General features: G+C 44.9%; 2 protein-coding genes across 4 annotated transcripts in view; both read left to right on the top strand.

Moving 5' to 3' along the window:
* The window catches only part of immp2l (inner mitochondrial membrane peptidase subunit 2), a 199879-nt gene that overhangs the window by 44619 nt on the left and 129772 nt on the right, over positions 1-25488 (top strand). The gene's annotated exons all lie outside the window — the stretch shown is intronic.
* Positions 12-1278, top strand: LOC146571663 (general transcription factor II-I repeat domain-containing protein 2A-like). The gene has a single exon (XM_085281348.1). The coding sequence runs from the start codon at positions 103-105 to the stop codon at positions 1276-1278; it is 1176 nt and encodes a 391-aa protein (XP_085137474.1). The 5' UTR covers positions 12-102.

The raw sequence follows: 25488 nt of genomic DNA, 5'->3' as shown, positions 1-25488 counted from the left end.
GTAGCACTGGATGAAAGCAATGATGTCAAAGACACTGCTCAGCTCCTCATTTTTATCCGAGGAATCAACGAAACCTTTGAAATAACGGAGGAGTTTTTGACAATGGAGTCTCTGAAAGGACAAACACGGGGAGAGGACTTGTTTGAACGGGTGTCTGCTGCCATCGAAAACATGAAGCTTCCCTGGAGTAAGCTTGTTAACGTCACCACAGATGGATCTCCAAATTTAACGGGAAAAAACGTTGGCCTGCTGAGGAGAATCCAGAATAAAGTGAAAGATGAAAACCCTGACCAGGATGTCATTTTCCTCCACTGCATCCTCCACCAGGAATCTCTATGTAAATCAGTGTTACAGCTGAATCATGTTGTGAATCCTGTGGTGAAACTCGTCAACTTCATACGCGCACGGGGACTTCAGCACCGTCAGTTCATTGCGTTCCTGGAGGAAACTGATGCGGATCACCAGGACCTGCTTTATCACTCCCGTGTCCGCTGGTTGAGTTTGGGCAAAGTGTTTCAACGAGTGTGGGAGCTCAAAGAGGAGATTGGCGTGTTTTTGGAGCGGCAGGGGAAGACTGATGAATTTCCTGAGCTGAGCAACAAGAGCTGGATGTGTGACTTTGCGTTTGCTACGGACATATTTTCACACTTGAATGAGCTCAACGTGAAACTGCAGGGGAAGGAGCAGTTTGTGCATGACATGCACACAAACGTGAAAGCCTTCAAATCCAAGCTGGCTTTATTCTCCAGGCAGATTTTGAACACGTCATTCACTCATTTTCCTACACTAGCCACGCTGAAAGAGGCCGGAGCAAAAGTAAAGAAATACAGTGAGTCACTGGATGCACTGCACGGAGAATTCTGCCGTCGGTTTTTGGATTTCGATAAAATTGACAAGTCACTTCAATTGGTGGCCTTTCCTCTGTCACAAGACCCCGAAACAGCTCCAGAGGAGCTTCAGCTCGAACTCATCGACCTTCAGTCCGACCCTGCCTTAAAAGAGAAGTTCAGCTCTCTGAAACTAAATGACTTCTACGCTTCACTCAATGATGCCGCGTTTCCAAATCTAAGACGAAAAGCGCAGATGATGTTGGCTTTGTTCGGCTCTACCTTCGTGTGTGAACAGACATTCAGCGTCATGAACATCAACAAAGCCAGCCACAGATCCAAGTTAACAGACCTACACCTCAGATCAATCCTGAGAATCGCCACAACAAAACTAACTCCAGACTTTGATGCGCTGGCTAAAAAAGGAGACCAACAACACTGCTCCCATTAAAATGTGTGTCTCCGTGATACGCACGTTGTTAAAATGAACAGTGCGCGCAGATCAAATATAACGCTTCACAGACTGACTTGCTGCAACTGTTTCGAACTTGCACTGGTCGTTGTTGACTTTTGGCACCGGGGAAACAAATTGAATAAAAGGAACAGGACAAGTACATCTGCATCTCCTACCGTTTTTTGGGGGGAAAAAAAAGTTAGGAGGAGAGTGATGTGATATCCTGAAGGATACAGAACTTTCAGTGCTTTAAAATAAAATGTTCATTTATTTGATTTTCAGTGTTTAAAGGCTCATTTCGAAGTCAGAGATTTTATTGTAATGCTTTTCTTCATTTAAAAAAAATGAAATTAAAGCACATGTTTTCTCCATATCCCAAGATGTGTATTTTTCCCCCAATGAGGTGATGTTTTCAAAGCATGCCATCTATCTACTCCTGTTCCGGCCCATTTGTCAAATGTTAGAACTCAATGTGGCCCACGAATCAAAAAGTTTGCCCACCCCTGGGCTACACGTATGAAATGAGAAGGGCGTGCTTTTGCATTGTGACGTGTGCCGTTTACGCGTCGGGTCTCTGCGAGTCATGGCGCGCTGAACATGGCTTCAGTCGTGTTTCTGGGGTTGCTGGTGTTGTTAGAAGAGGACGTGTGGAAACGTCTTCCCACTGTGGAGATTTGTGGCAGGTAACGCAGCACAGATTTGACGTGTCTCAGCTCCTGAGGGTATTCACGGGCTCCCCAACAGGACGTTTGAGTGTTAATTTCATTCCCTGGTTATTATCGTAATGAGATGAAATGTAAGCCTGACTGTTATAATCACGGGCTTCATTCCCACGTCTGTAATCTTCAGCACCTACGGCACACTGAGACTTTTAACCCTCTCCAGGCAGACGTTGCCGATTTGCAACAGTTAAAAACTAACAACCTGATCACCCCACATACGAGTTTTTTTACTCAGAAGCACCACTGCAGGACTCGGTCGTGCATAGCAACAAAAAGTTTAATTTGAGCCTGAGAGGGTTGAGGTGTGAAACTAAAATCTTCCCCCTTCTGCAGCTCTTTGAGCATCGTTTCATCCTTCAACAGTAATTTCAATAAGCATTGTCGTTTCAGCGCAAAGACTCTTTCTTGTTATCTCTCTATACCTACATGCCTCTTTCTCCAACGTCTCCAGAGATCAGGACACGTGTCAAAGTCTCAGTTAGTCGTTTCTTAAAATTATTATTTTCTGAGGCGTAGACTGTTGAGGCGAGGAAGCAAAAAAAGCCTGTGGGGTTTCTATAAGCTTCTCAAATACAGATGCAAACGACAGGAGAGAAGAAACCCGGTGAAAACAGCGAGGCGGAAATAACGAAGGGAGTCAAAGAAATGAGCGCCGTGCTCGTGTGCTGAAGGAGTTCAAACTGAAGGAGCTGGAATAACAGTTATTGCAACAAATTGCGTTTTTGCTGCACGCTGTTTAAAAAGAGGTGAAGCATTGCTCATGATGCCACAGCAGCTGGTTTCCTTCGTCTAAACGAGGCGACTCCCAGCAGAACAGGTCACTCTGCAACACCACTGCAGTGATATTCATTCATACTCAAAGAAAATTACGAGGGGTTTGCTAAACGTAGTATTGTAACCGAGGTGTTCACTGAGCAGCACACTAATGCGTTTCAAACTCTGGATGGGTGGGCGTGCACAGCCCAGTTTATTTTAAAGGTCGACACTTAGGATGAATTTTGAGACATAAAATGACAAAAAGCTGTTTTGGGTCTTGGAGTCCAATTAAACTTTCCACATATTTCAAACAAGATTCCCCAGATTGTGTCAGATGTCTTTGTTTTTCAGTATAAATCATTTTCTTCCAGTGCAAGCTCGTCTTATCCAGTCGCGTTGGTCTGTGAGATTTCCCACCAAAACAACGCTATCAGCTTATTGGATCTCACATCTATAAGAGCTGCAGTACTTCCTCATTAACTTAAAAACCTATCAGCTGAATTCAGCCATAAATAAAGTCAGTGTCTTTTACTGTAACACATATTATGAGGATCTGCCTCCTAATAATTGGAAAAACTGACTCCTGCTCTCAGATTCACTTGAAGTTTCATATCCCTGCACTAAGATGAGTATCTGTGGAGTAATAATTCTCCAGTCGTCTTGGAGAGGTGCTCAGCAGACGTGTGACGTGCTTTTAAAACCATTTCACCTTTCAGGTAGATGTCTACTCTTTTTCATGCTCTCAGCCTTAAATGACTGTTATTACTCTTCATCAGTGTCACACATGTAACCAGTAGGTGGCCGCCTCTAAATACCAGTAGGTTCTTATAACCGTATTAAATGCAGGTCACTGTGCCCCATTGAATAGAAATAATGGGTTGAGTGTTTCCAAGTGAAAACAGCAGGAAAATGAGACATTAGGAGGCTGATGGGCAGCAGACGCATGTCCTCCTGCAGGCTGCTAATGGTAACGTAACATTAGAGACCGATAACAGGGAAGAAGTTTAATGTTGTATTTCAATGGTTGTTTGGTTCGTTTCATTCCAATCTTGCACCACAAGAAACTTTCAATAATAATTAACCAACAGTCTTAATTTAATTACTGCTCATGTTTTGTTTGTGAGGTGTCAAAGATTTATCGTGTTGAGGAAAACATTGTAGATTTTTATAAAAATATAGACGCGGTAAGCATGCACTGTAGCACTGACACACAAAGCGCAACCTTTACAGCACACCAACACAACCGGCCAACAACAGCGACGACCAGTAACGCTGCCAAACACCAACCAGCGGCAACGACAGGCCAAAGACGAGAAGGAGAAGAAGGAGCAAGCGCCGTCGGCTGCAGGCGTCCTCCAGCAACAGCTTCGCTTCATGCCAAGTGGCTTTATTATCATTCCAACTGTGTGCAGTGGTACAGCACAGGACTACATAAAGTGCAAAAACTGCAAAAATAGGAATGTGCAAAAAGTAGCTTCATGCCTCTCCAGCTGTGACAGAGTCTTGTCATCATGGTGGTGACCAGCAACTTTGACAAACTGGTGATAATTGATGTCCTGGGAATAACAAAGTTCAAAGATCATCAGTAGGGTTGATGTACGCCTGTTTCCACACTGTCGCACACTTTAAATGTGATTGTTTACATAACAAAGACTCGATTAGTAATCGCAGATTACTGGTTAGAAGCTCGAGGAGGCGGTGCTTACTGTGGATATAAGGCTTTTTTTTAACCCGGCGTTGGCTGAGACGAGCGACCTGATCAAAAACAGGAAGAGGAAACAATGTTGGATTTCTGCTGTAAGGCTCAGAAACCATAAAAATAACACGATTTCACTCGTAGGATGAACCTGAAAGAACGTTTGATTTTTCTATAACAAAATGATGTTTTCCTACTTTTGCGCCTGAAACTCAGTTTAATGGAAACCAAGTTAATTGGACTTTACTTCCCCGCGGCAGTCACTACACCTTCACGGTACGATCGCACAGCTTCACACGGCTTAATCTGCTGTCATGCGTCAGACAGCAGCTGCCTCCTTCAACACATTTCATAAAAGAGAGGGCGAGCGAGGAAATGAGCGGAACGGCTGCGGTGTCTGTGTTCACCCGCTACGTTTATATATTTATTTCTCATCCGATTCCTGTTCAGCAGAGCAGGAAATGAAGTATTCACATCTTCTTAGAGCTCAGATTTATGGCCTTGCTGATTGCTAATTGGCTAGTGAATAATCACGTGTAGTACAGTGAAGACCAGAGAGCGGAGGGACCTCGTCGCTGTGGTTTACTGCTGAAGAGTGTTTGTGACGTTCCTCCTCACCTGTCTCAGGTGGTCATTAAAGGTGTCTTGCTGTGACACCTGGATGAAGTTCATCAAATTAGATAGAAACGTTTTAGATCTGCTTTTAGAACAAGAGTGCATGGTTTCATTGTTTCCAGTCTTCATCTCCAGACGTGAAGCTTTATTAGCTCAGCTCGGCATAATAAATGGATGAATTTGAAGATTGTGTTCAGAACTTACCCACCAATCATCTGATTTGATCATTAAGTGTCATCAAGCGTTCAGTAATGGCTGCCGTCCGCGAACGAGAAACTCTTCACAGCTAATTATGTGTTCTTGTCTTTGTTGAAGGTAAATAATCATTTAGAGCAGCGGTCCCCAGCCCCCGGGCCTCGGACCGGTACCGGTCCGTGAGTCGTGTGGTACCGGGCCGCGAGAGTTGAGGCTCAGGTGTGAAATGTATAGTTTTCAGGGTTTTTATTGGTTTTCAGCGTTATTTTGTCATCGTTTTTATCGTTTACTCTGTTTTCCTGGGTCTTTTCATGTGTGTTATGAATAAATATTTTTTCGGTACCGGTACTAGTTTGATTTTGTTGTATTTATCCGCGACACCTTAAAGGCCGGTCCGTGAAAATATTGTCGGGCATAAACCGGTCCGTGGCGCAAAAAAGGTTGGAGACTGCTGATTTGGATCAAACAGCATGTAAGCACGCCGAGTGAAATGCTGACACACGTTTATGCTAACGCAACGAGCCAGAGTCCGCTCTTTGTCCTGCTGCCAAAGTATAATTCCAGCACAGTTGGTGGAGAATAGCAGGAGACCCAAATCTGAGAGACGGCACATGAGTCCATGCTGGGCTCTGAAGCTGATTTCCATTAAACTGGTGTTACAGGCGGGCTAATTAAACGGGCCCACAGAGGTTTCAGTCTTAAAGAAGCAAAAACACTTCTCAGCTTCTCAGCAGTGAATGAGACATTCACCTCAGTTTACCTGCTGGGAGCACACCTGATCTATATAATACATGCAGTATGTGTTCTGTACACATGTACTGTTTACCTTCAGATCCCCCCCCACTGTCACTCAGCACCTGATCCCACAGGGCTACGTATTCAGCCACCAGCTGCACACCAACCCACCCAACCACCGTCATCATCATGTATACCGATGATGCCACCGTGGTTGGGCTCATCTCTGATGGAGGTGAGACAGCGTAGAGGGCGGAGGCAGACGACCTGTCCCGCTCAGAGACCGTCCTTAAAACCAAAGAAGTCGTAGTGGACAGACACAGGTCCACTGTCCTGTCGTTATGGATGGAGAACAGGTGGAATCCGTCTCCACCTTCAGGTTCAGGTTCCTTTGCAGAATCAAAAGTTAATCCCAGTTGTTGCTCTGACAGATGGATTGTCACTGACTTTGGTTAACCTCAAGATTGTGGCTTTTAGTGAGTCCTGTTTCCTGTAACACCAGTACGAGAGTCCGCTTCACCCCGTCCCAGCGATTAGCCTGTGGCAGGTGCTAACTGTCATCTTCCCACAGCCTCCCTGAAGCCTGTTCATAGGCAACCTAACAACACCGCTGAACACACTAATCACAGCTCTCGCCTACATTATAACACTCCTCACCTACTGGATCGTTTTTAAACTCTAAGTACTCTCATGTGCTGCTAATGCATTGTTAACTTCAGAGTCCAGAGCAAACAATGACGGCTTCCTGTTGAGGACCTGACTTGAAGTGAATCATTAAATTTATGTTTGCTTTTCATCGACTCTCGTTCTGAAGTACTCGCGCGCTTTCTTTGAGCCACAGCTGGATTAAACCTGCTGGCCTGCCTGGTTGCTGTCCAGCGATTGGTCACCACGCTGTCTCCTTGTGAGAACCCTGATTGGACATCCTACAGCCGGTACTTCAGTTACCGATCAAATCAAAGAGTGTAATCAGACCTCTGTATGATTACAGGTGTAACTGTGACCGATTATCAAGATGAGTAAAGTCGCACACCTGTTGCTGTCGAACTACTTCGACCAAAACCGCCGTTTGCTCCTCCTCAGTGATGTAGTTGCCGTGGGATGAGACTACAAATGGAGAGCGCTACATACAAGACAACATAATATCTGCTCCTGCCCTAATGTTCTGCCTGCACATGCTTATCCACGCCTGATATTGATGCAATTAAAAGATAAAACACTCGGAGGCAAACCCATTTATTTCTCTTTCTGTCTGTGTCCTTTCTTCTCTGCATGCTGGCTAATACGGGAGACGTCGTCAGCGTCCAACCACACGGCGCCTTCTTTGTTTTCCTCCCAGTATCTCGTACTGGCATCAAAGCAGCACACGGCTCTCCTCTAATGTTTCCTTGTCTGCCCGTTTAGTGGCGGCGGATGCCTCCCTCCCAGCACCCGTTAGTCAGTTGACATATTGAGGGCACGATGAAGGCTGTACGTTAACGCTGCAGGGAGCGACACACTTAAAGGAAGCAGGTGGGAAAAGAAAGGGAAAAAGTTCTTTCTATCAGGATGTCGTTTCAACTTTTTGGCATAAATACACGATAAAAATCCCACATTGGAAATGTGGATGTCGCCACAGAGTGACTAACCCAGCCCAGTATGACCTCAGAGCGCTTTATTAATGTCAGGCCGGCAGAGTTGAGCTCAGCTGTAACTCGGCACTTTAAGGCGTTTCTGTTTGCTGGCTCCGTTTAGTCATGTGCTCATCACGCACAGTGTGTGCTTTGCTACCAGTTAAAGTGCTACACCTGAGAAACCCTCCTTCTCAAAGGTTTTCAAGGCGATTAGGATAAAATAGAATAGGATAGAATAGAATAGGATAAAATAGAATAGAATAATCCTTTAATTGTCCCACAACGGGTAATTTGGTTGTATCAGCAGCAAAAAAACACACATATACAAAAAGAACAGGACATAGAACAGAAAACAAAAAAACACAATTGTTACATATTTGCATCATGACAACAGTTACCAGAGCAGAGTTGTTCAAACTAGCGTACAGATAGTGTGCAGACAGAGCAGGACACTGAAAGATGTTTAAATAGTTAAGAATAGGGCTGCTCGATTATGGCAAAAATGATAATCACGATTATTTTCACTGATATTGAGATCTCGATTATTTGATGATATTTATTTAACAATAACAATGTGTTGAATAATGACTTTAAAGATTGTCATAAAATAATATAAAACAGTGCAAATACTGATAACAGTGCAAATGTTTGCAATATAAGAAACAAATGAAAAATGTAAACATCTATGTTTAGTGAGCTTTGCAGTGTTGCTCTGTGGTGCAGCTACACTGTAGCAAAGTTTACACACTGTGTCTACTTGATCCACGTCTGACTGAACCCATAATGTTTCCACACCACTGAAGGTTTTTACCTCTTTTCAACCAACGGCCGTCACTCTCCTCTCCAAATAACTTCTGCTCAGCTTTCCGAGCTTCCCTCGGGTCCTCTTAATCAGCGGTCCCCAACCCCCGGGCCTCGGACCGGTACCGGTGCGTGAGTCGTTTGGTACCGGGCCGCGAGAGTTGAGGCTCAGCTGTGAAATGTTTGGTTTTCAGGGTTTTTATCGGTTTTCAGTGTTATTTTGTTATCGTTTTGATCGTTTACTCGGTTTTCCTGGGTCTTTTCACGTGTGTTATGAATAAATCTTCTTTTTTTCGGTACCGGTACTGATTTTATTTTGTTGTATTTATCCGCGACACATTAAAGGCCGGTCCGTGAAAATATTGTCGGGCATAAACCGGTCCGTGGCGCAAAAAAGGTTGGAGACCGCTGGTGTAAATTGTTGTGACACGTGTTCGAAACACAGAGAGGTGCGCTCGATTTGCCACACAGAGCAGCGCGAGAGCACAGCACGAGGGAGGGGCTAATAATCGGCTCAGTCATTTTTAATGATCGTTGAAAGCTCAGATCGTAATCGAGATTAAAATTCGATTAATCGAGCAGCCCTAGTTAAGAATATTTAGAATAAGTAGAAAAGTGCAGATTGTGTGATTGTACCTGTGCATTAAAAAGTAGACATGTAACTTCCAATAAGTTAGTTTATATATAAGCTGAGAAAAGTAATGTGCAGTTACAACAGTAGAAGTTATTACAGCGCACATGTAAACATCTGTGTTTGTTGGGAGCAGTTCTGATTGTACAGTCTGACAGCTGCAGGGAGGAAGGACCTGCAGAAACGCTCCTTCATGCATCGAGGATGCAGCAGTCTGTCACTAAAGCAGCTCTGCAGCAACATCTACATGCATGGGCTGGGAGACTCTGTCCATCAGAGATGTTGTTTTGGCCAGAGTCCTTCTGTCTCCACCACCTGCACTGGGTCCAGGGTGCATCCCAGAACAGAGCTGGCCTTCCTGATGAGTTTATCCAGCCTCTTCCTCTCAGCTGCCGATAAACTGCTGCTCCAACATACCACACTGAAAAAAATGACAGATGCCACCAGAGTCATAGAAGGTCTTTAAAAGCGCTCCCTGGACTCCAAATGACCTCAGCCGCCTCAGCAGGTAGAGTCTGCTCTGACCCTTCCTGTACAGAGCATCAGTGTTGTGGCTCCAGTCCAGTTTATTACTCAGGTGAACACCCAGGTACCTATGAGAGTCCACTATCTCCATGTCCACTCCCTGGATGTTCACCGGTGTCAGTGTGGAGGCTCTGCACACTGACACTGGTGAACATCCAGGGAGTGGATGTTGCACCTTTGCACTGTTTAGGCCAGACGCAAAGAAGACGCCACACACGCGACGGTTTAAGCTGAACATGTGGCGATGAGCTGGAAGTCCCAGCTGCTCCACATCCTTTAAGCCAGCGCTGGAAACGAGCTTTGATCCAGGCTAATTCCTCTGCTGCCAGGAGGCGTTCCCCCGCCCCCCCGAGCTCCCAGCAGGCTTTGTGTCGCCAGCGTTTTAACACAGTTCCGTTAATTGGTCCTGTGGTGGTGCTGCATTAAAACCAGAGCAGAGAATCAAACAAAGTGTGAACGCGCTGCACAGGAGTCCTGCTTTAAACCTGGTTTCACTCTGTCATCAGGTGCAGCCACACGTCATGAAGAATTAGTGGAGGAATTTCCTTTTATATGCGTGAGTTATAGAACCAAGAAGTGGAATTTTGAGTGTAGTTTTACTGTTGAATCAATACATCGTTTTATAGAGCCGAGACATTTACTGCAGTGCGATATGCAGCGTAGCAGCGCCCCATTAAATCACAGCTCCCAGCAGTTCATCTCAAGGTAATGATGACAAATTAAAATGACATAAAATAAAGTAAATTTAAGATCATATTTTTAATGCTGGCTTTTAGCTCTGGCATACAGACGTGCTGATGGCGTCCGTGCACTCGGAGGATTACCTCCAGCTTAATGTTCTTCGGTTTAAGTCGGAATTAAAAGTGGAAGCATAAACATGGATGTGGATTTATGGATTTGTGACTTTGCTCGACTGTTTTTTTCCCACAAAAGCTGTTTAAGATTCTTCTTCTTTGATTTTGGGGTAAGACTTGATGATGAGATGACAGACGAGTGAAGTTTAGATATTTGCTGAGTGGGCGTCCATCTCAATATTTCCTCCAGTGTCCGAACAAAATAAAACATTTAAACAAGTTAAAAACGGGTTTTTCCTTTTCCACGGATGCAAAGAAGACATTTGAAGCAAAAAGTAGAAAATGCAAGAATATTGTTGTTTGTTGGCGTCTAGAAGTTTGTTGTACACGTACAATGACAATAAGAGGCTATTTTATTCTGTTGTGCCGATCACAGTGTGTCGGTGCTTGTTTTTATCACGTTACTGCAGCAGGGAGTCGGGTTCAGAGACCCAGGATGGGCTGGCGTCCCCCTTCCTGCTCACTGGGAGCTGCTCTAACACTCAGTTTAGCTTCACCTGTTTTTCTGCAGTGAAATCTTTGATAAATGGCCGGCGTTGAGCGGTCACGTGGTCAGTTTGTATTTTTGGATGTGTGTGGTGGCTCAGCCCAGAATCTCAGACCGAAATGGACGATTCAACCTTCAAGGCCTTTTTTAGACGGCCGCGATGAAGCTTTTCTCTCTGCGTCCGTCACCATTGTGTACTTTGTATTTTATGCTTTGGTGGTTGAATTCGATCCAGGACATGATTTGCCATCAATAGCTATGAAGGAAAACCTCGCTTTTAACAGGAAGTGACCTCCGGCAGAATCATCTGCATCCGATGGAGCCTCTGTTCAGTTTCTCTCAGAACATTTTAATATCTTACTTTTTATTTTACTTTAAGACCAAAGACTAAAACTGGAGCGATGAATGATGTGTGGATGTCTTTCTTCGTGGTTCCTAAAACTACACTAAACTCTGTTTATTTTATGTAAAATTCAAATTTTAAAGTCTCTGAATTTATCATTTTTCCCCTCAGTTCTTTATCCTAGATACGTTCACCACTTTAATCACAGAAAACATCCAAGTCAGCGATGGAAGTGCTCCATGATTTTCTCAGATATCACTCGGTGTATGTCACAGTCAAAAGAGAACTGATTGACCTGAGGCGCCCACCTGAGCGCGGCGGCAGGTGGTGGGCGGGGTGTGAGGGGTCACCTGTGATGGGCCTGGGCTTTTACCAATGAGAAAAATATTCTTCCAGATGCTGTATTAAATTTTATGTTTTGAAGAGTAAAGAATGAGATGTGTTTTCATCTGATTAATAAAACTTGATGCATTTGATTTGCTATGTGGGGGCTAAAACAAGTAACCGAAGCAAAGTGTTAAACTTTGGTGTTTCCTGGTGAGAGGCTGCGCGTCCATCAACAATGCAAATGGAAATCAATGCCTCAGGAACAGGAAATCGTTGGCGTCCAAATGAAAGAAGGTGGAAATGCCAGTCACACCCCAGGAGGCTGATGGATGGAAAGAAGAGGCCTCCTGGACGCCCTCAAGGCCTGGACGGGAATACAGAGAGCGCGGTAACCGTGTCCAAGGAAGATCCTGCATCTCCGCAGTTTGATTTAAACAGACAGGATGCAAAGATTAAAAACCAACGTTAATGAATATGGAAATGGAAAGAACTAAAATTAGGCCGAACTAAAGGAGCAGTAATGTTACAGTTGTTCTTAAATGAAACTTCTGCAAAGAGAAAGAAATGAAGTCGTGATTTTTGAAAAGAAGTAATTCTGCTCCGTTTAACAAGCCATCCAGTAACGTCTAGTTTCATTTTTCTAAAGGGAGAGAGTCAGAAACGTCCACAGGCTCCAAAACTGAGCAAGTCGCACTAAAATAATCCAGCTGGATAAATGGCACCAAGGCCAGAGGCAAGAGGTATAAATGTACTTTTAAAAGGACCGTTCACCCCAAAACAAGATGATTGCAGGCTGTCTGTGTAAAACCGGTGAACCTGAGACTGATTGAGCTCGAACAGTCAGTTCACAGCATGAATGAATGGCTGTTCATCCGCGTGCTGGACAGTCAAACGCACAGTGACAGCGCCATTAAACAGTGAGTGTTTCCCAATCGACGTGGCGGAGCGTCCGTCCCTCATCCATCTGCTACTGTCACAGCGTGTGAATCACCTAAAGCAGCGGCCTCCAACCTTTTTTGCGCCACGGACCGGTTTATGCCCGACAAAGTTTTTCACGGACCGGCCTTTAAGGTGTCGCGGATAAATACAACAAAATATAACACACGTGAAAAGATCCAGGAAAACTGAGTTAACGATAAAAACGATAACAAAATAACGCTGAAAACCGATCAAAACCCTGAAAACCAAACATTTCACACCTGAGCCTCAACTCTCGTGGCCCGGTACCAAACGATGGACCGGTACCGGTCCGAGGCCCGGGGGTTGGGGACCGCTGACCTAAAGTCGTTTTAATCGAGGTCTGCGTTGCCTCTGCTCTGGCCGCAGGAGACGGATGACTGAAGTCAAGGGAAGGGAGGAAGAGGAGACTGATAGAGCAGCATCCGTCCGTTGCCTTGGTAACTTGGTGAAACTCTACAGACGGGAGGAGGAAGCAGCCAGGTTGATGTGACTGACAGATCTGGTACAGAGCGCACAGAACGAGCGGAAGTGGGCGATCGTGACTCAAGAGTTAGGTGTTCGTCTTGTAATCGGAAGGTTGCCGGTTCGAGCCCCGGCTCGGACAGTCTCGGTCGTTGTGTCCTTTGACAAGACACTTCACCTACCGCCTACTGGTGTTGGCCAGAGGGGCTGATGGCGCGATATGGCAGCCTCGCCTCTGTCAGTCTGCCCCAGGGCAGCTGTGGCTACAACTGTAGCTGCCTCCACCAGTGTGTGAATGTGAGAGTGAATGAATAGTGGCATTGTAAAGCACTTTGAGGGGCCCGAAAAGCGCTATATAAATCCAATCCATTATTATTATTATTATTATTATTATTATAAGTGGCAGCGAGAAGAAAGAAGCTCCGAGACGCCGACGAGGCGAGCGCTCATCTGCTTCACGTGGGTTCCTCCTCTCTGCGCGCCCTCGCCTCATGCGCCACGAGAAGACGATTTGATGCTCGAGTTTCCAGACTGTGGGTCATCCCAGTCAGAGGCTGCGTGAAACTTTCACAGCATCGGTGGAATATAAATGCGTCGCCAGCTGAGGCCCGCATGTCACTTTTTATTGAGAGATTAGCGGGATAATTCCTCACACGATACTCGGGGTCCTTGTGTTACCACAGAGCTGGCCTTGGTGCGCCTTTGTCATTCGTCACGTTTAAAGCAGGGCTGTCGAGGAGAGCTGGATGTTGTTGCAGGAGGGGGTCGAGGGGGGAAGCAGCCTCGGGCTACGGGTCATATTTCATCGTTTAAGCGGAGCATCGCCTCCAAACTCCCCGCTGCCTGGCTCAGATGAAAGATAGCAGCGTGAGGCTTCACGCCAAAGCTTTGAGGCCTGTTCGTCACATCAGTGACTCGGGCTCTCTGAGGACTCGGGGAGGACCACACCTCGGGCAACAAAGCCTAGCAGCGAGGCGGGGAGAGGGGGAATTTGTAATGTCACTGGTAGACGCTGTGAGGTCTCAAACATTCATCTTTACTGACAGCGAGTGTCGGCAGGAGCAGAATCTGGGTTCCTGCTCATGTGAGATCAGGACAAAAAGAAAAAGTGCAGGGAACCTCTGCTCTGTGACATTTGAGTCAGATAACTTGATGTGTACAGCACGTCCGGACTGCAGCAAGAACGATTTGGGATGATTGATGAATTATAGTTTCTAAGGTGTTTGCAAATCTCCTTTTTTCACTTCTCTTATCTCCTCGAAACTGACGAGGAAGCAGGAAGAGGTCCTCTGCATCTCAGCCTGCCTGGGGCATTTTTCATCGTGTGGCTTAATCTTGTGTCGCACGGTGAACCATCTCCTTAGGAATCAATGATCTGTCAACAACGCTACAGCATATCTGGAGATTTGACAGTTACCGTCATGTGAAAAAGGCATTTCTGATACGACTCTGCAATAAACACCAAGTCAGCCCTCACTGCTTCCATAGGACTTAAGAGAAAAATTACCAGCCATCAAGGCTGGACTGGGACAAAAAATCGGCCCGGGCATTTTGACTAGAGACCGGCCCACCAGGATAAAGATTGGAAATGTGACGTCATTCAGGGGTAAAACCGCAAAGGATTCTGGGAATTTGTGGCAAGAGGTACTAGCGCACGCAGGCTTTCAATTGAAATCAGTTACACAGCGATAAAAAGAAACCCAAAAAATGGCAAGAAGCTGTTGTATTATTAACTGCAATAGCCGGTCGCATGACAGCCACGGGAAGCCGACGGGTAAAGAGATCGTTTTTTTTTTTTATCGGATTACGTCGTTGAAGAGAAATTTTTTTAAGCCATGTTTCCGAAGTTAGAGCCGACGGATGGTCTGGATATACCAAATATAACGTCCCAGAACACTCCAGCTCACATGTTAGTCTGCTCCAAGCATTTACACAAAGGTCAGAGTTTTGTAGTAGTTAATACGTCCTTTTTCTTAACATAATTAGTGATATAGGTTACAAGCAAGTCTGGCGCTGAACAGAAATGGTCGCGCTATGCTCCTTTATTTATTGTGCATTAATAGTGAATTGTCCTGACACAATATTGCGTTTCGCTTCTGTTATTATGGTACATTGACAAAAACATATACTTTTATTCACAGGATAAAACAGTTGTTTTGTATCACTAATTGCCCAGTGCGATTACAGCATACAATATTATTGTCACTGCTACATTTCTGTAATGCTACCAGAAATTATTTCCACTACTAATTAATTACCGTTGAGCTCAAAGGTCCTATTAATAAACGGTTAAGGAATGTGTATTTATGACGACAATTTGTGAGACTGGTAAACTTATGATACGTACGATGGTCTTTCGTTCTACACGGTGCATTTCAAGGTCCTGCACCCATCCGTCGGTAAACTGTACCTGGGCTTGTTGCAGTGACCTGAAGTTACTAAACTTCATGAGTGTATGCGCTCACTCCAAGAACCGTATGATTATAAATATGAGCGTGGTGAAAGTTGGGCAGCACGCTAACGTCTTTTGTCCACTCTGTGCGCTCATAAGGGTCTGACCCTTTCACTCTGATTTTTCCTCGTATCTTTTCTTTGTCTTTTCGTCGAGTCTGTCTTTGTACGGACCGGCATTGTTCTCCTTTTGTTTTGTACATTCCTTTTTTGTGCGGCAAAGAAAAAACAAGAAGGTATTGGAACCGGAGAATGAACGTTTTGCGGTGCTGCAAATTCTTGCATTTGATGCGGTACTTGGATTGTTTTGCCACGAGTTCCCGGCATGCAAAGCGCGAAAATCACGTGATTGCTAAACAAGGGGGAGGGTGCATCCGGCCTCCTCGGCTGTAATTGGTCCAGCTCAGAGTCGATCATGACCAATTGGCCAATCCAACACCTTTCGTTATATATACCCTTCCTAAAAAAAAAAAAAAAAAAAAAAAAAAAAAAATCCATCGGCCCATGAAAACAAAAAATCGCCAGCGGCCCACCGGGCAAATGCCCGGTATGCCCGATGGCCAGTCCAGCTATGCCAGCCATGGTCAGCACGCTGGAGGACGGATGATGATCTGAGTGGACCATGAGCTCCTCTGTAGAGTCAGTGTGAGGCCGTGTGTCCCACAGCTGAAGCTTGGATCACACCGGGTCATCAACAGGACAAAGATCCCAGCACAGCAGCAGGTCTGCAACAGAACGACTGAAGTAGAGAAGAACGGAGCTGCTGCAGAGCTCAGAGAGCTGTGCATGAACGAATGCAGCAAACCTCAATGAGCTGAAGCAACACTGTTTTATTATTCAGTAATTCAAAGGTTCAGTACCAGAGTGAGTAAAATCTCAGTAAAACACACACATGGGTAAATCAGTGATGTGCAGCATTCATTGACTAACAAACATGTAAACAAATAAAGATGAGCACACTCTGGACAGAAATACCAAAAGCTGAAATGATGGTTTCAGTGCAAACCGTGACTAAAGTGTGCGTCTGTGATTTAATTATCACTCAGGGAGGTGTGAATGTAAGCTGAGGTAGAAAGGTGTGAAATTAAATGCGAGTCTTTCCACAGCGAGCAGTCGTCTTTAATAAGCTTCAGAGGATAATGACAAGAAACACAATGTGAGCGGAGTGCTTCGGTGTTCAGGCGGAGCTCAAAGTCCTGCCTAGGAAGAGATGATCTGATGATGTCCCGACTATTTGTGATCCAGTCGGTCCGTTTATCATCAGCCTACTGACAAATTCAACCTCTTTTAAATATCGGCTGCTTGTTTGCTTTAAACCGAAAACGATGAACAAAATTAAGAAATAAGAATAACAGGAGAAAAGGCTTGATGATGGCCATCAGTGAAATCAAAGTCTGTATGCTGGCAGTCTGATCCAAATGAACGGAAATCGTGTCAGCTGTAGACTGTGTGCAGCACGTATACGGATGGGTGCAGCTACTTTAGATCCATGCATCAGTTTCCTTATGAGGCTGCGAGGTCAGCATCTTGGTTGCCATGGTGTTGGTTCTCTTTGGATCCACATCTGGATGAGAGGATGCAGCTGGTTGGATCCATCGACGTGCGGGTGCATCCCACAGGTGCTCATCAGTGTCTGTCAGGTGACGGCATTCACAAAGAGTTTATTTGTATTATCTGTTCATTGTTGGTTGTTTGGCTCTGCTCACTCCAAACCATCAGTTTGAACACAGAGGCTGTCCCTAAAAGCCTCTCGCTGCAGTCTCGTTTTGCTCTATAGTGCCGTCTCCATCCAGGGATGCTACCTGCTGCTGTTGCTATGGTTACATTTCTGTCAAACTCGTTTTCTTCCCTCCCGCCATCAGATCTCAGTGAGTTACTTCAGCGTACGATCGGGGCCTGCAGCTTCGCCCTGCCTGTAATATCTGCTGATCATATGAGCCGAGCCACAGGTTCAGTTTATGGTGACGATGAGTCCGAACTGCAGCAGGAATTCTGTTAGCATCATCAGGAAAACCGGCACAGAAATTATTATTAATCGTTCAGCCTGTGCTGGTTTTGTGTTAAATGGCTCTGATCTCTCTCTGCAGATGCAAACCTGTCTGCTCTTACTATGACAGCTGGCTGCTGCTGAATGCTCCTACTGACCTTCTGCTTCTCGCTGTCTTATTCTCGTGCCGTATGAAAGGTCTCTGAGAACAGTTCTCAAGATCCAGACTTTGGTTGCGGGCAGGTGAAAGCAGCACCAACAAAACACTGTGTAAAGCAGTTTGCAGCCAGAGAGTTTCCTCCACTTGGAATCTCGCAGATCTAAAACAGAACTTCCTCCACAGATAGCTGTGTTGTTGCTGCAGGACCTCAGTTTGTTTCCAAAATGACGCTCAGCACTTTGCTTTTATAGATGAATACAACCGTTTGGCAACTCATCAGTGAAGAGTTGTGCTCATCGGTGCAGACGGACTGATGTTTGCAGTCGGTCTGCAGGTATTTGTAAATCCTCACCGGTTGGTCCAAATTCAACTGAGATTGATTGGAGACAGGTTTCCTTCCACCAGGTAAACTGTGCAATCACCTTGCACAAACGTGATTAATGTTACGAAATCAGTTTCACCCCGGTCCTTTTTTTTCCTCGAAGGATCCAGAGACGGCACCGGAACTCAGTAGTCATTTCACAAAACCTTTGTTCATCTTTATTCATCTTCATTTAAGCATGCATCTTCTAGAAGGGGAGATGTGCCGGGCCGGTGTCCCTCTGCAAAATCTTCCACTGAAACACAGTTTTGTAGAAGCGCCCCCATCATAAAACCCCCATGGTGTGCTGCAAACTCTGTGTCTGTGTGTATGCACGAGCACGTGAGTGAGTGTGCATGTAGGTGTGAGTGTGTCATAACAGTTAAAGCACTGTGTGTGTGTCTCTGTATACGTGACTTAGAACAAAGGCTGCGTTCACACTGCAGGTGAAAGCGCATCAAATCCGACTTCTTTGACCCTCTGCGACCATCTATCCCATCACGGTGTGACAGTGTGAACGGCACAAATCCGATATTTTCAAATCCGATCTGGGTCACTTTCGTATGTGGTGCTGAATCCGACACATATCTGATGTTTTAGAAAGCGACTGCTGTGTGAACGGTCAGGTTGCATTAAATCCGTCTTTTACGTCACTGAGAGAAGACAGACGCCAACTATCAGCGCCGGAGAAGACATCGCGAACGCTTCCTGTCCATTCGGTGAAACTGCTGAGAAGACAACGTTGGAGAAACGTGAACATTTTCTTTGTACTGTATAATCTGCAGATTCTGACAGAAATCTGCAGCTATCCTTTGAAGCACTGCTCCTCTGAAACAGCAATGAGGATCATTATTAGGTTATTTACATCATTATGTAAATAACAAAATAACTTAAAGCAAAAATTGGGAAACGTAAAGTCCGAAGTCTTTATATTAAGGCCATCAGTCAAACATACTGTTGCTCTGGGTCTAAACTGAGCGCGTTGTGTGTGACGTCTTCTTTTGCGCATGCGGCGCTTTGAGCGTTCACACTAGAGCGCGTTTGCTGTCGCATTTTATTTGTAGTGTGAACAAGCAGACAAAAACATCGGATTTGATCAAAAAATCGGAATTGAGCATTAAGACCTGCAGAGTGAACGTAGCCTTAGAAAACAGAGTTAACATATTACAAACACTGAGGACCCCACTCTGCATCCACTGGGCCATTGGCCTCTTGTTGTCTTACATTTACAGATAAGCAAAGTCTCCTGCAAACCTACTTAACCTACCTAAGTTATGGCAATTATGACTTTTATTAAAGGTACAAGCATCAGCAACCCCCAACTGCAGCTTCCTGTCTCCTTCTATGGCAGCAGACCCCCAGTGTCCATAACTTCCTCTCTAAACAGTTACACACACTCTCAGGCTACAGCTAAGCCAAACTAAAACACAATCCTTCCTTATTCCTGTGATCTAAACAAACTTAACACATCATATTATAATAATTATTTTCTTGTACTCACATTCACCAGAGGTGCGGGGTGCTCGGTCTCTGTCCACCACTGGGCAACCGCTGGTTAATTTCTTCTTCTTTGCATGAACTGTAAGCGAGGCGCTGCACGAGCCTTCCTCTGTGTGTAAAAGACAAATCTGTCATATCTGTGTGGTGGATGTGTTGTACTTGCATGTCTGCATCTGTGTTTGTGGGGACAACGCTCTATTTTAGACGGCAGGAATGAGGACATTTAGGGATGGACCTCACTCACTTCAAAGGGCCGTTTGATGGCGCAGGCTTGGTTTGTGTTAGGATTCGGGTGATGCGTTATTTCAGCGAGAGTCCTTGCAGAGATACAAGCACAGTCGGGCACGTATGAGTGTGACAGAGTCTCAGAGGTAATGAATAATCGTCCACCGTCATGGAAACCACTCGGGTTTTCTCCTCGGCATCCCAGATGACATCAAACGGCGCCGCCGCCATCATTAGCCATGGGATATTTTCCTGTTTACTAAAAAACCAAAAATGTTGTTTTTCTTTTTTTAACGAATTCAGAAGGAAACCGACAGTAATAAAAGTTTGTGCTGTCATCAGGAAGCTGTTGTTTTGACAGAAAGCTTCGCTGTCGCACAGACGGTCGGGTTTTATGTTTTCACTCGGAGACGCTTCTCCTTGATGAAGCTTCCTGTGTGAGCGCTCGTCACGGGGCTGCTGTCAGCGCGCCGCCTGTTTACCTGCCTCACACCTGACTGTGACTCGATCACTGCCGTGGAACGAACACATTGGCAGGTGAATTTGAGATGTCTTTAGCACACAGTAATGACTGCTGCGGGAGACTGTGAGGAATGATGGCCGCTGCTGTCGGGCTTGATCACACCAGGAACCTCATTTATTAAATGGATTTACAATAAACAAGCAGCTACGTATAAAAACCTTGGTTTGGGACGGAAATGCAAAGTCTGCACTTGACGGAGCAGCAAAGAGAAGAGTGCAAATTACTCCTAAAGTGAGTCGGTGCCCATAGACTCACATGTTGACACTTTACAGCATGAAGAAACCTGTTTACAGTCTGTTACAACAGCAGCAGCCAGTTTAATCGCTGACGTCCTTCGACAACCTGAGTCGTACCAAATGAATCACTCGCATCTGCACGTGAACATAAAGGAGGCTTAGCACACGAGACGTGACCTGCTGTAGCACAACTCTATGAATCTTCAATAACTTGTAATATTGTGTGACTGTATATTTAAAATGAAAGAATCAGAATTGCATGCAAAATTTGTAAAGACTCATCAACGACGAGTCCGTCAGTGTGATTGTTTAAATTGCAGAGCGCCTGAAGGCATCACCCGGGAATCTTTTGCAGCTCTTTCAGCCTTAAAGCGTTGACCTTTGACGAAGCGCCCCCCTCTGGACCAATTAGTGTAGTGTTAAGAGGCGTCCTCACACATGTCCCAACTAACGTTTGCACATCCCTGCAGTCAGACGTCTCCCTCAGCTCTTTCATTGTTAGCCGGAGCTCAGAGTAGACGTCGGGCATTACGTACCATTGAAGGTCCAGTCCGCTGAAGCATCGACCTGCAGCAGCGAGGTCACTGCAGCCAAATCAAAAAGCCGCTCTGGGCAGTTGTGAGGAGGGCCAGGCTGCGCTGGCCTCTGCAGGTGCCACAGACTGATCCGTCTGTGCAGCGCGCAGCCAAACAAACGGAGGTGGCTGCTGATCCGATGTTTGATCTTAATTATCACACCGCTAAAGCAAAGGTTTTGCTATTAGATGTTCTTTTTTTGTGTTTTGGAGGGGTGGGGCTGGGGGTGATTATCCACAATGAATTTTGCATGAGTGAAGAGACAAGAGAGCGGCTCTCATTCCTAGTTTGAGCACAGCCAGCACAGAGCAAATGAATCTTAAAATTACCATAGGTCACTGAATTAATTCTCCAAATGGCAATTGGTGTGATTTCTCCAGGGGGACAGTGACTGGCACGGTGCTTGCTGGCTCACCTGTAGGGGTGGATGTGAATTTCCACCGGCAGAGGTGGAGGTCGCAAACTGTTTTGGGGAGATTCGCCTGTTACGCGAGTACTCTAGAGTGTCTGTGAAGAGTTAAGTTAAGAGTTAAGAATTAAGTGAATAATTTAAGAGAGCAGCTGAAGATCTCATCGTTGAGGAGACGCAGTCGTCTTGTTTAAACATCATCAGCGCACAAAGCAGGCGATGGCCGTGCTGCTGGCACTGAAGGCAGACTCATTACATCGTGATATGTGGATGACATGTTGTGCAAGGTGCATAAAAACGGCTCCGTTTCTGCCCATTTGTCAGAGCTACCTGTACGAACCCCGTGTCCAAAAGTAGTGGGACGTAAAATAAAAACAGAATTCAGTGGTTTTTAAATTTTATGTCTCATTTTACATAAAATAGTGTAAAACAGGGAACAAATGGAATATGGCGCAACACAATTTTGGGAATATTTAACTGAATGTGATGATCTGAAGGCAGAGCTGGTGCCCGAACTTCTCAGACTGTTTGGCGTCCATCACACTTCCACAGTTCCCAGTGAACAGTCCAGCACGAGTACCTTTTTATTATGGGGTTTACCTCCAACTCACAGTATGTTGTCTCCCTGTGACAAGTGTGAAAAATGGCCTGTTTGGTCGTATAGCTTTATCCTTTATCTGTGAAAGGGCGATGATGTGTCGGTTTAAAGGCAAACAGACCAGACGAGACAGATTTGGATGCCAGTTATTCGTTTATTTGCCGAGGGAACAGTGAAGCACCTGAGATGTGCTGAGTCAGAGGCGGTGCTGTCAGTCGAGCACAAATGATGAAACAATCCCGAACCCGGAGGAAGGGCTGGGCCATATCATACCGTTCACGGTAACACCGGTATGATTTTGGGCAACAATAGAAAAATGAAATATGGCGATAGAATATGAGTAAAACACGCATGCGCAGCGCTTTTGTTTTCAAACGCACACGTCGGACAAAGCATGGCGGCGAAAGCAAATCGTTGAATGAAACCATGAACCTGAACTGGTTTGTAAAAATGCTTCACTGGTGTGGAACTGGTTTAGCTTTCGTCCGTCAGATACACAACAAAGCACTATTTTTGGTAGCGCATGCTAGCGGGCCGTCGTTATTACCGTGATTTTTGGAAAATACGGCGCACTTAAAATCAACCCTTTGATTTTTCTGAAAGTCGACAGAGCCCCTTATAATCCCGTGTGCCTTATGTATGAACTCTGGTTGTGTTACTGACCTCGAAACGATTTTATGTGCACGGCGCTCGAAAATCTGTCAGATGTTTCAGTACGACTTTGCTGAGCTACGAAGCCGCACCGCTTGATGGATTGTCGGAGCATTACGGCTGTCGTAGGCGGAGCCTCGCGGAGTGATACGTACTGTGCTTCAACATAATGTTACCGTATTGTGTGTGTATAACCTCTTTTTAAGTTTTGTGGCTATTATACATGGTTATGCTGAGGATGTGTCGGCCAGTTTCCACTGGAAATGCCTTTTGGTTAAACTGTCAGCGAGGAGTTTGCATTTGCACTGTTACATTTTTATATAACTTTAATGCACATTAAAAACAGCTGCTTGTTTAAGTGAAAATACATTGATGGGGTTTTTTTGCACTAATAAAGTTGTGGAGTTGTAAAGTATTTTGTCTTGTGTCAATTATATCGTCAGTTATATCGTTATCGCAAACTTTCAAATGTATATCGTGATAAATACTTTTGGTCGTGTCGCCCTGCTCTACCCGGAGGTGTGGATCGGGGTCAGAGACCACAGACACGCCTGCACCTCCCTCTTTGGTTTGGAAAGGCTTTGCTTGGAGCTTTTTCAGCACTTTCTGCAATGGCACAAATTTATTGTTTCAAGCGCTTTGCCACAAGTTTACATTTGTATTTAATGCATTGTCTTTATTCTGCACTCAGAAGTGTTTGGAAGGTCCTTGTTTGAACTGCAGTTTGGTGTTTGGATGTTTTCCTCGTGCCTGCATTGGTTTCCTCTCACATGCATCAGTTCCACGTCCAGGCTTCGTGTTCCAGTTGGAGTTTAGTTTTCCCAGTGTAGTCCAGTAAGTGTTGCCTTAGTTTCCTCCTGCCTTTGTTTTGGATCACTCAACGCGATCCTAAAAAAAGTTTTGGTTTCCACGCGTCTGCTTTTGGGTTCACTCGTCTCCACCTCCACACAGTCTGTCAGCCCAGACGGTGACAGGATGGTACTTTTGCTTTGGCTGCTACAAGCTGATTTCAGTGCTTACATTTCTTTCTACACTTCCTTAAGTAGAATTATTATTAAGTGCTATAAATACTTCTTTCTTCTTACATGGGCAGCGCAAACTGTTGAAACTCTGCAGCCACTTGTCATCCATCTGTATGAGGGCGCAGCGCCAGACACGAGCCTGAGAGTCAAACCAAAAGTCTTCTGGTTTGTTGTGAGCAGTTTTGAAACTTTGCAGAGACAGAAAAGGACGACACCATTAGCAGTTGCCTCTGAGGACCTACTGATGCTGCAGTGCTATAACACTCCTGTTGCTGCTTTGTGTCGCACGTTTCCACCAGGATCTCAGGAGCGACTGTGCATGGTCTGATCAGCTCGTTGTCAGGAGCACATTATCGCAGGTTAGAAAATCCCTGAGCTTCTGTGTTAACTCCAATTTGGACACCACCATCAAATCTCGTTAACCTGCTCACTGGGATGTCAGAGCATCCTCACGTTGGCCGTTTTAGAAAGCTTTGAAGAGCAGCTGGAAGCCTCCTGTTGTTTCCTATGCAGGAGTTCATGACTACGATCCAGTTTCCACATGTAACGATGTGGTTCTCTACTTTTTAATACGAATAATAAACACCAAGACATCCCCATATGATGTTTTCATAAAATACAAAGCTAATGACTCCCTGTTTAAAGCTGTCAGCTGTAAGCGCGTCTTTATTAGCGCCGTGTCCTAATTTCTTTCGGCGCGCCCTCGTGTTTCCAAGAGTCTGCTTCCAGCGACTAATTATTACGACTCAAATGCAGAAAACATTTATTTTGGCAGAACGTTTCAGACATCTGTTGTGGGTTCATGAAAGCTTCCCTGTGAAACGCTGACAGGGACACAATGAGCGTCTCTCTTCAGATGAAGACAAGTTTTTGTAAATAGAAAAAGGAGGGAGGAAGCGTGCTTCGTTTGAAGGTGGAATTAATCATTTATTCTGTCAATAAACAATCGTCAGTGTTCAGGGAAAAGAACACAGAGGATTGTTCGTCAGCACGCACTGCAGACAAAAACCAAAAAACAGAAGTGGCGAGAAAGGATGCAACATAACAGGTGCTTATTGTTGACGCCTCATTTTATGTCATTGCTTTTATATATAAGTTGCTTTTCTCTTTCTTACCTGTTTGGTTGAATGCAATTTTGCCTTTTTTCCCCATTATTTTGACTTGATCCATTCTCTTTGTGTCAGTTTGAAAACTGAAGACGATTTAACTGGAAACGTGTGGGCGGGACCAGTGTTGGTCAAGTTACTTGGAAAAAAGTAATCAGTAACTAATTATTGATTACTTCCCCCAGAAAGTAATCCCGTTACTTTACTGATTACTTATTTTCAAAAGTAATTAATTACTTAGTTACTTTTTAAAAACCCGATTTACACCCTGAATAGGTGATAAAGTGATAGATCTTTCAGCCCAATTCTACTTTTTCTACATAATCCATCATACAAAATGTAATCAAATGGAAAAGTCTCTTTTTAAAACTTGTTTTATTAGTTTTAATCTTTTAACTTTATGCATCAAGCAAACATTTAATTATATGCAACATTCTCTGAGTTGAATAAATTAGTTTAACATTTAAACCTACTTTCTGCACATTCCAGCACATAAAATAAAATATTTTGTGTGTTTACACTCAGTCTTTCAAATAGATGCAAGTAAAACACAGCAGAAAATAAATAAAGTCACAGACTCAGCGGTCCTGTTGCTCTATTTTCACCTGTAAAGCAGGAGTGGGGCAGGCGGAGGTTTACCCTGGTGCAGGTGTGCCGCGGTCAGTGGAAGAATCCGCGAGT

The sequence above is a fragment of the Mchenga conophoros genome, linkage group LG7 (genome assembly GCF_057382185.1).
Source record: "Mchenga conophoros isolate Kocher_MC1m ecotype Shallow Benthic linkage group LG7, M_conophoros_male_GT1.1, whole genome shotgun sequence".
NCBI classification, from domain to species: Eukaryota; Metazoa; Chordata; class Actinopteri; order Cichliformes; family Cichlidae; genus Mchenga; species Mchenga conophoros.
The sequence above is the reverse complement of the archived record's forward strand: the minus strand, read 5'-3'. Positions and strand labels throughout refer to the sequence as shown.

What these genes read in the sequence shown, in the direction of transcription:
- LOC146571663 (XM_085281348.1), top strand. Translation starts at nt 103, where the DNA reads ATGGAGTCTCTGAAAGGACAAACACGGGGAGAGGACTTGTTTGAACGG.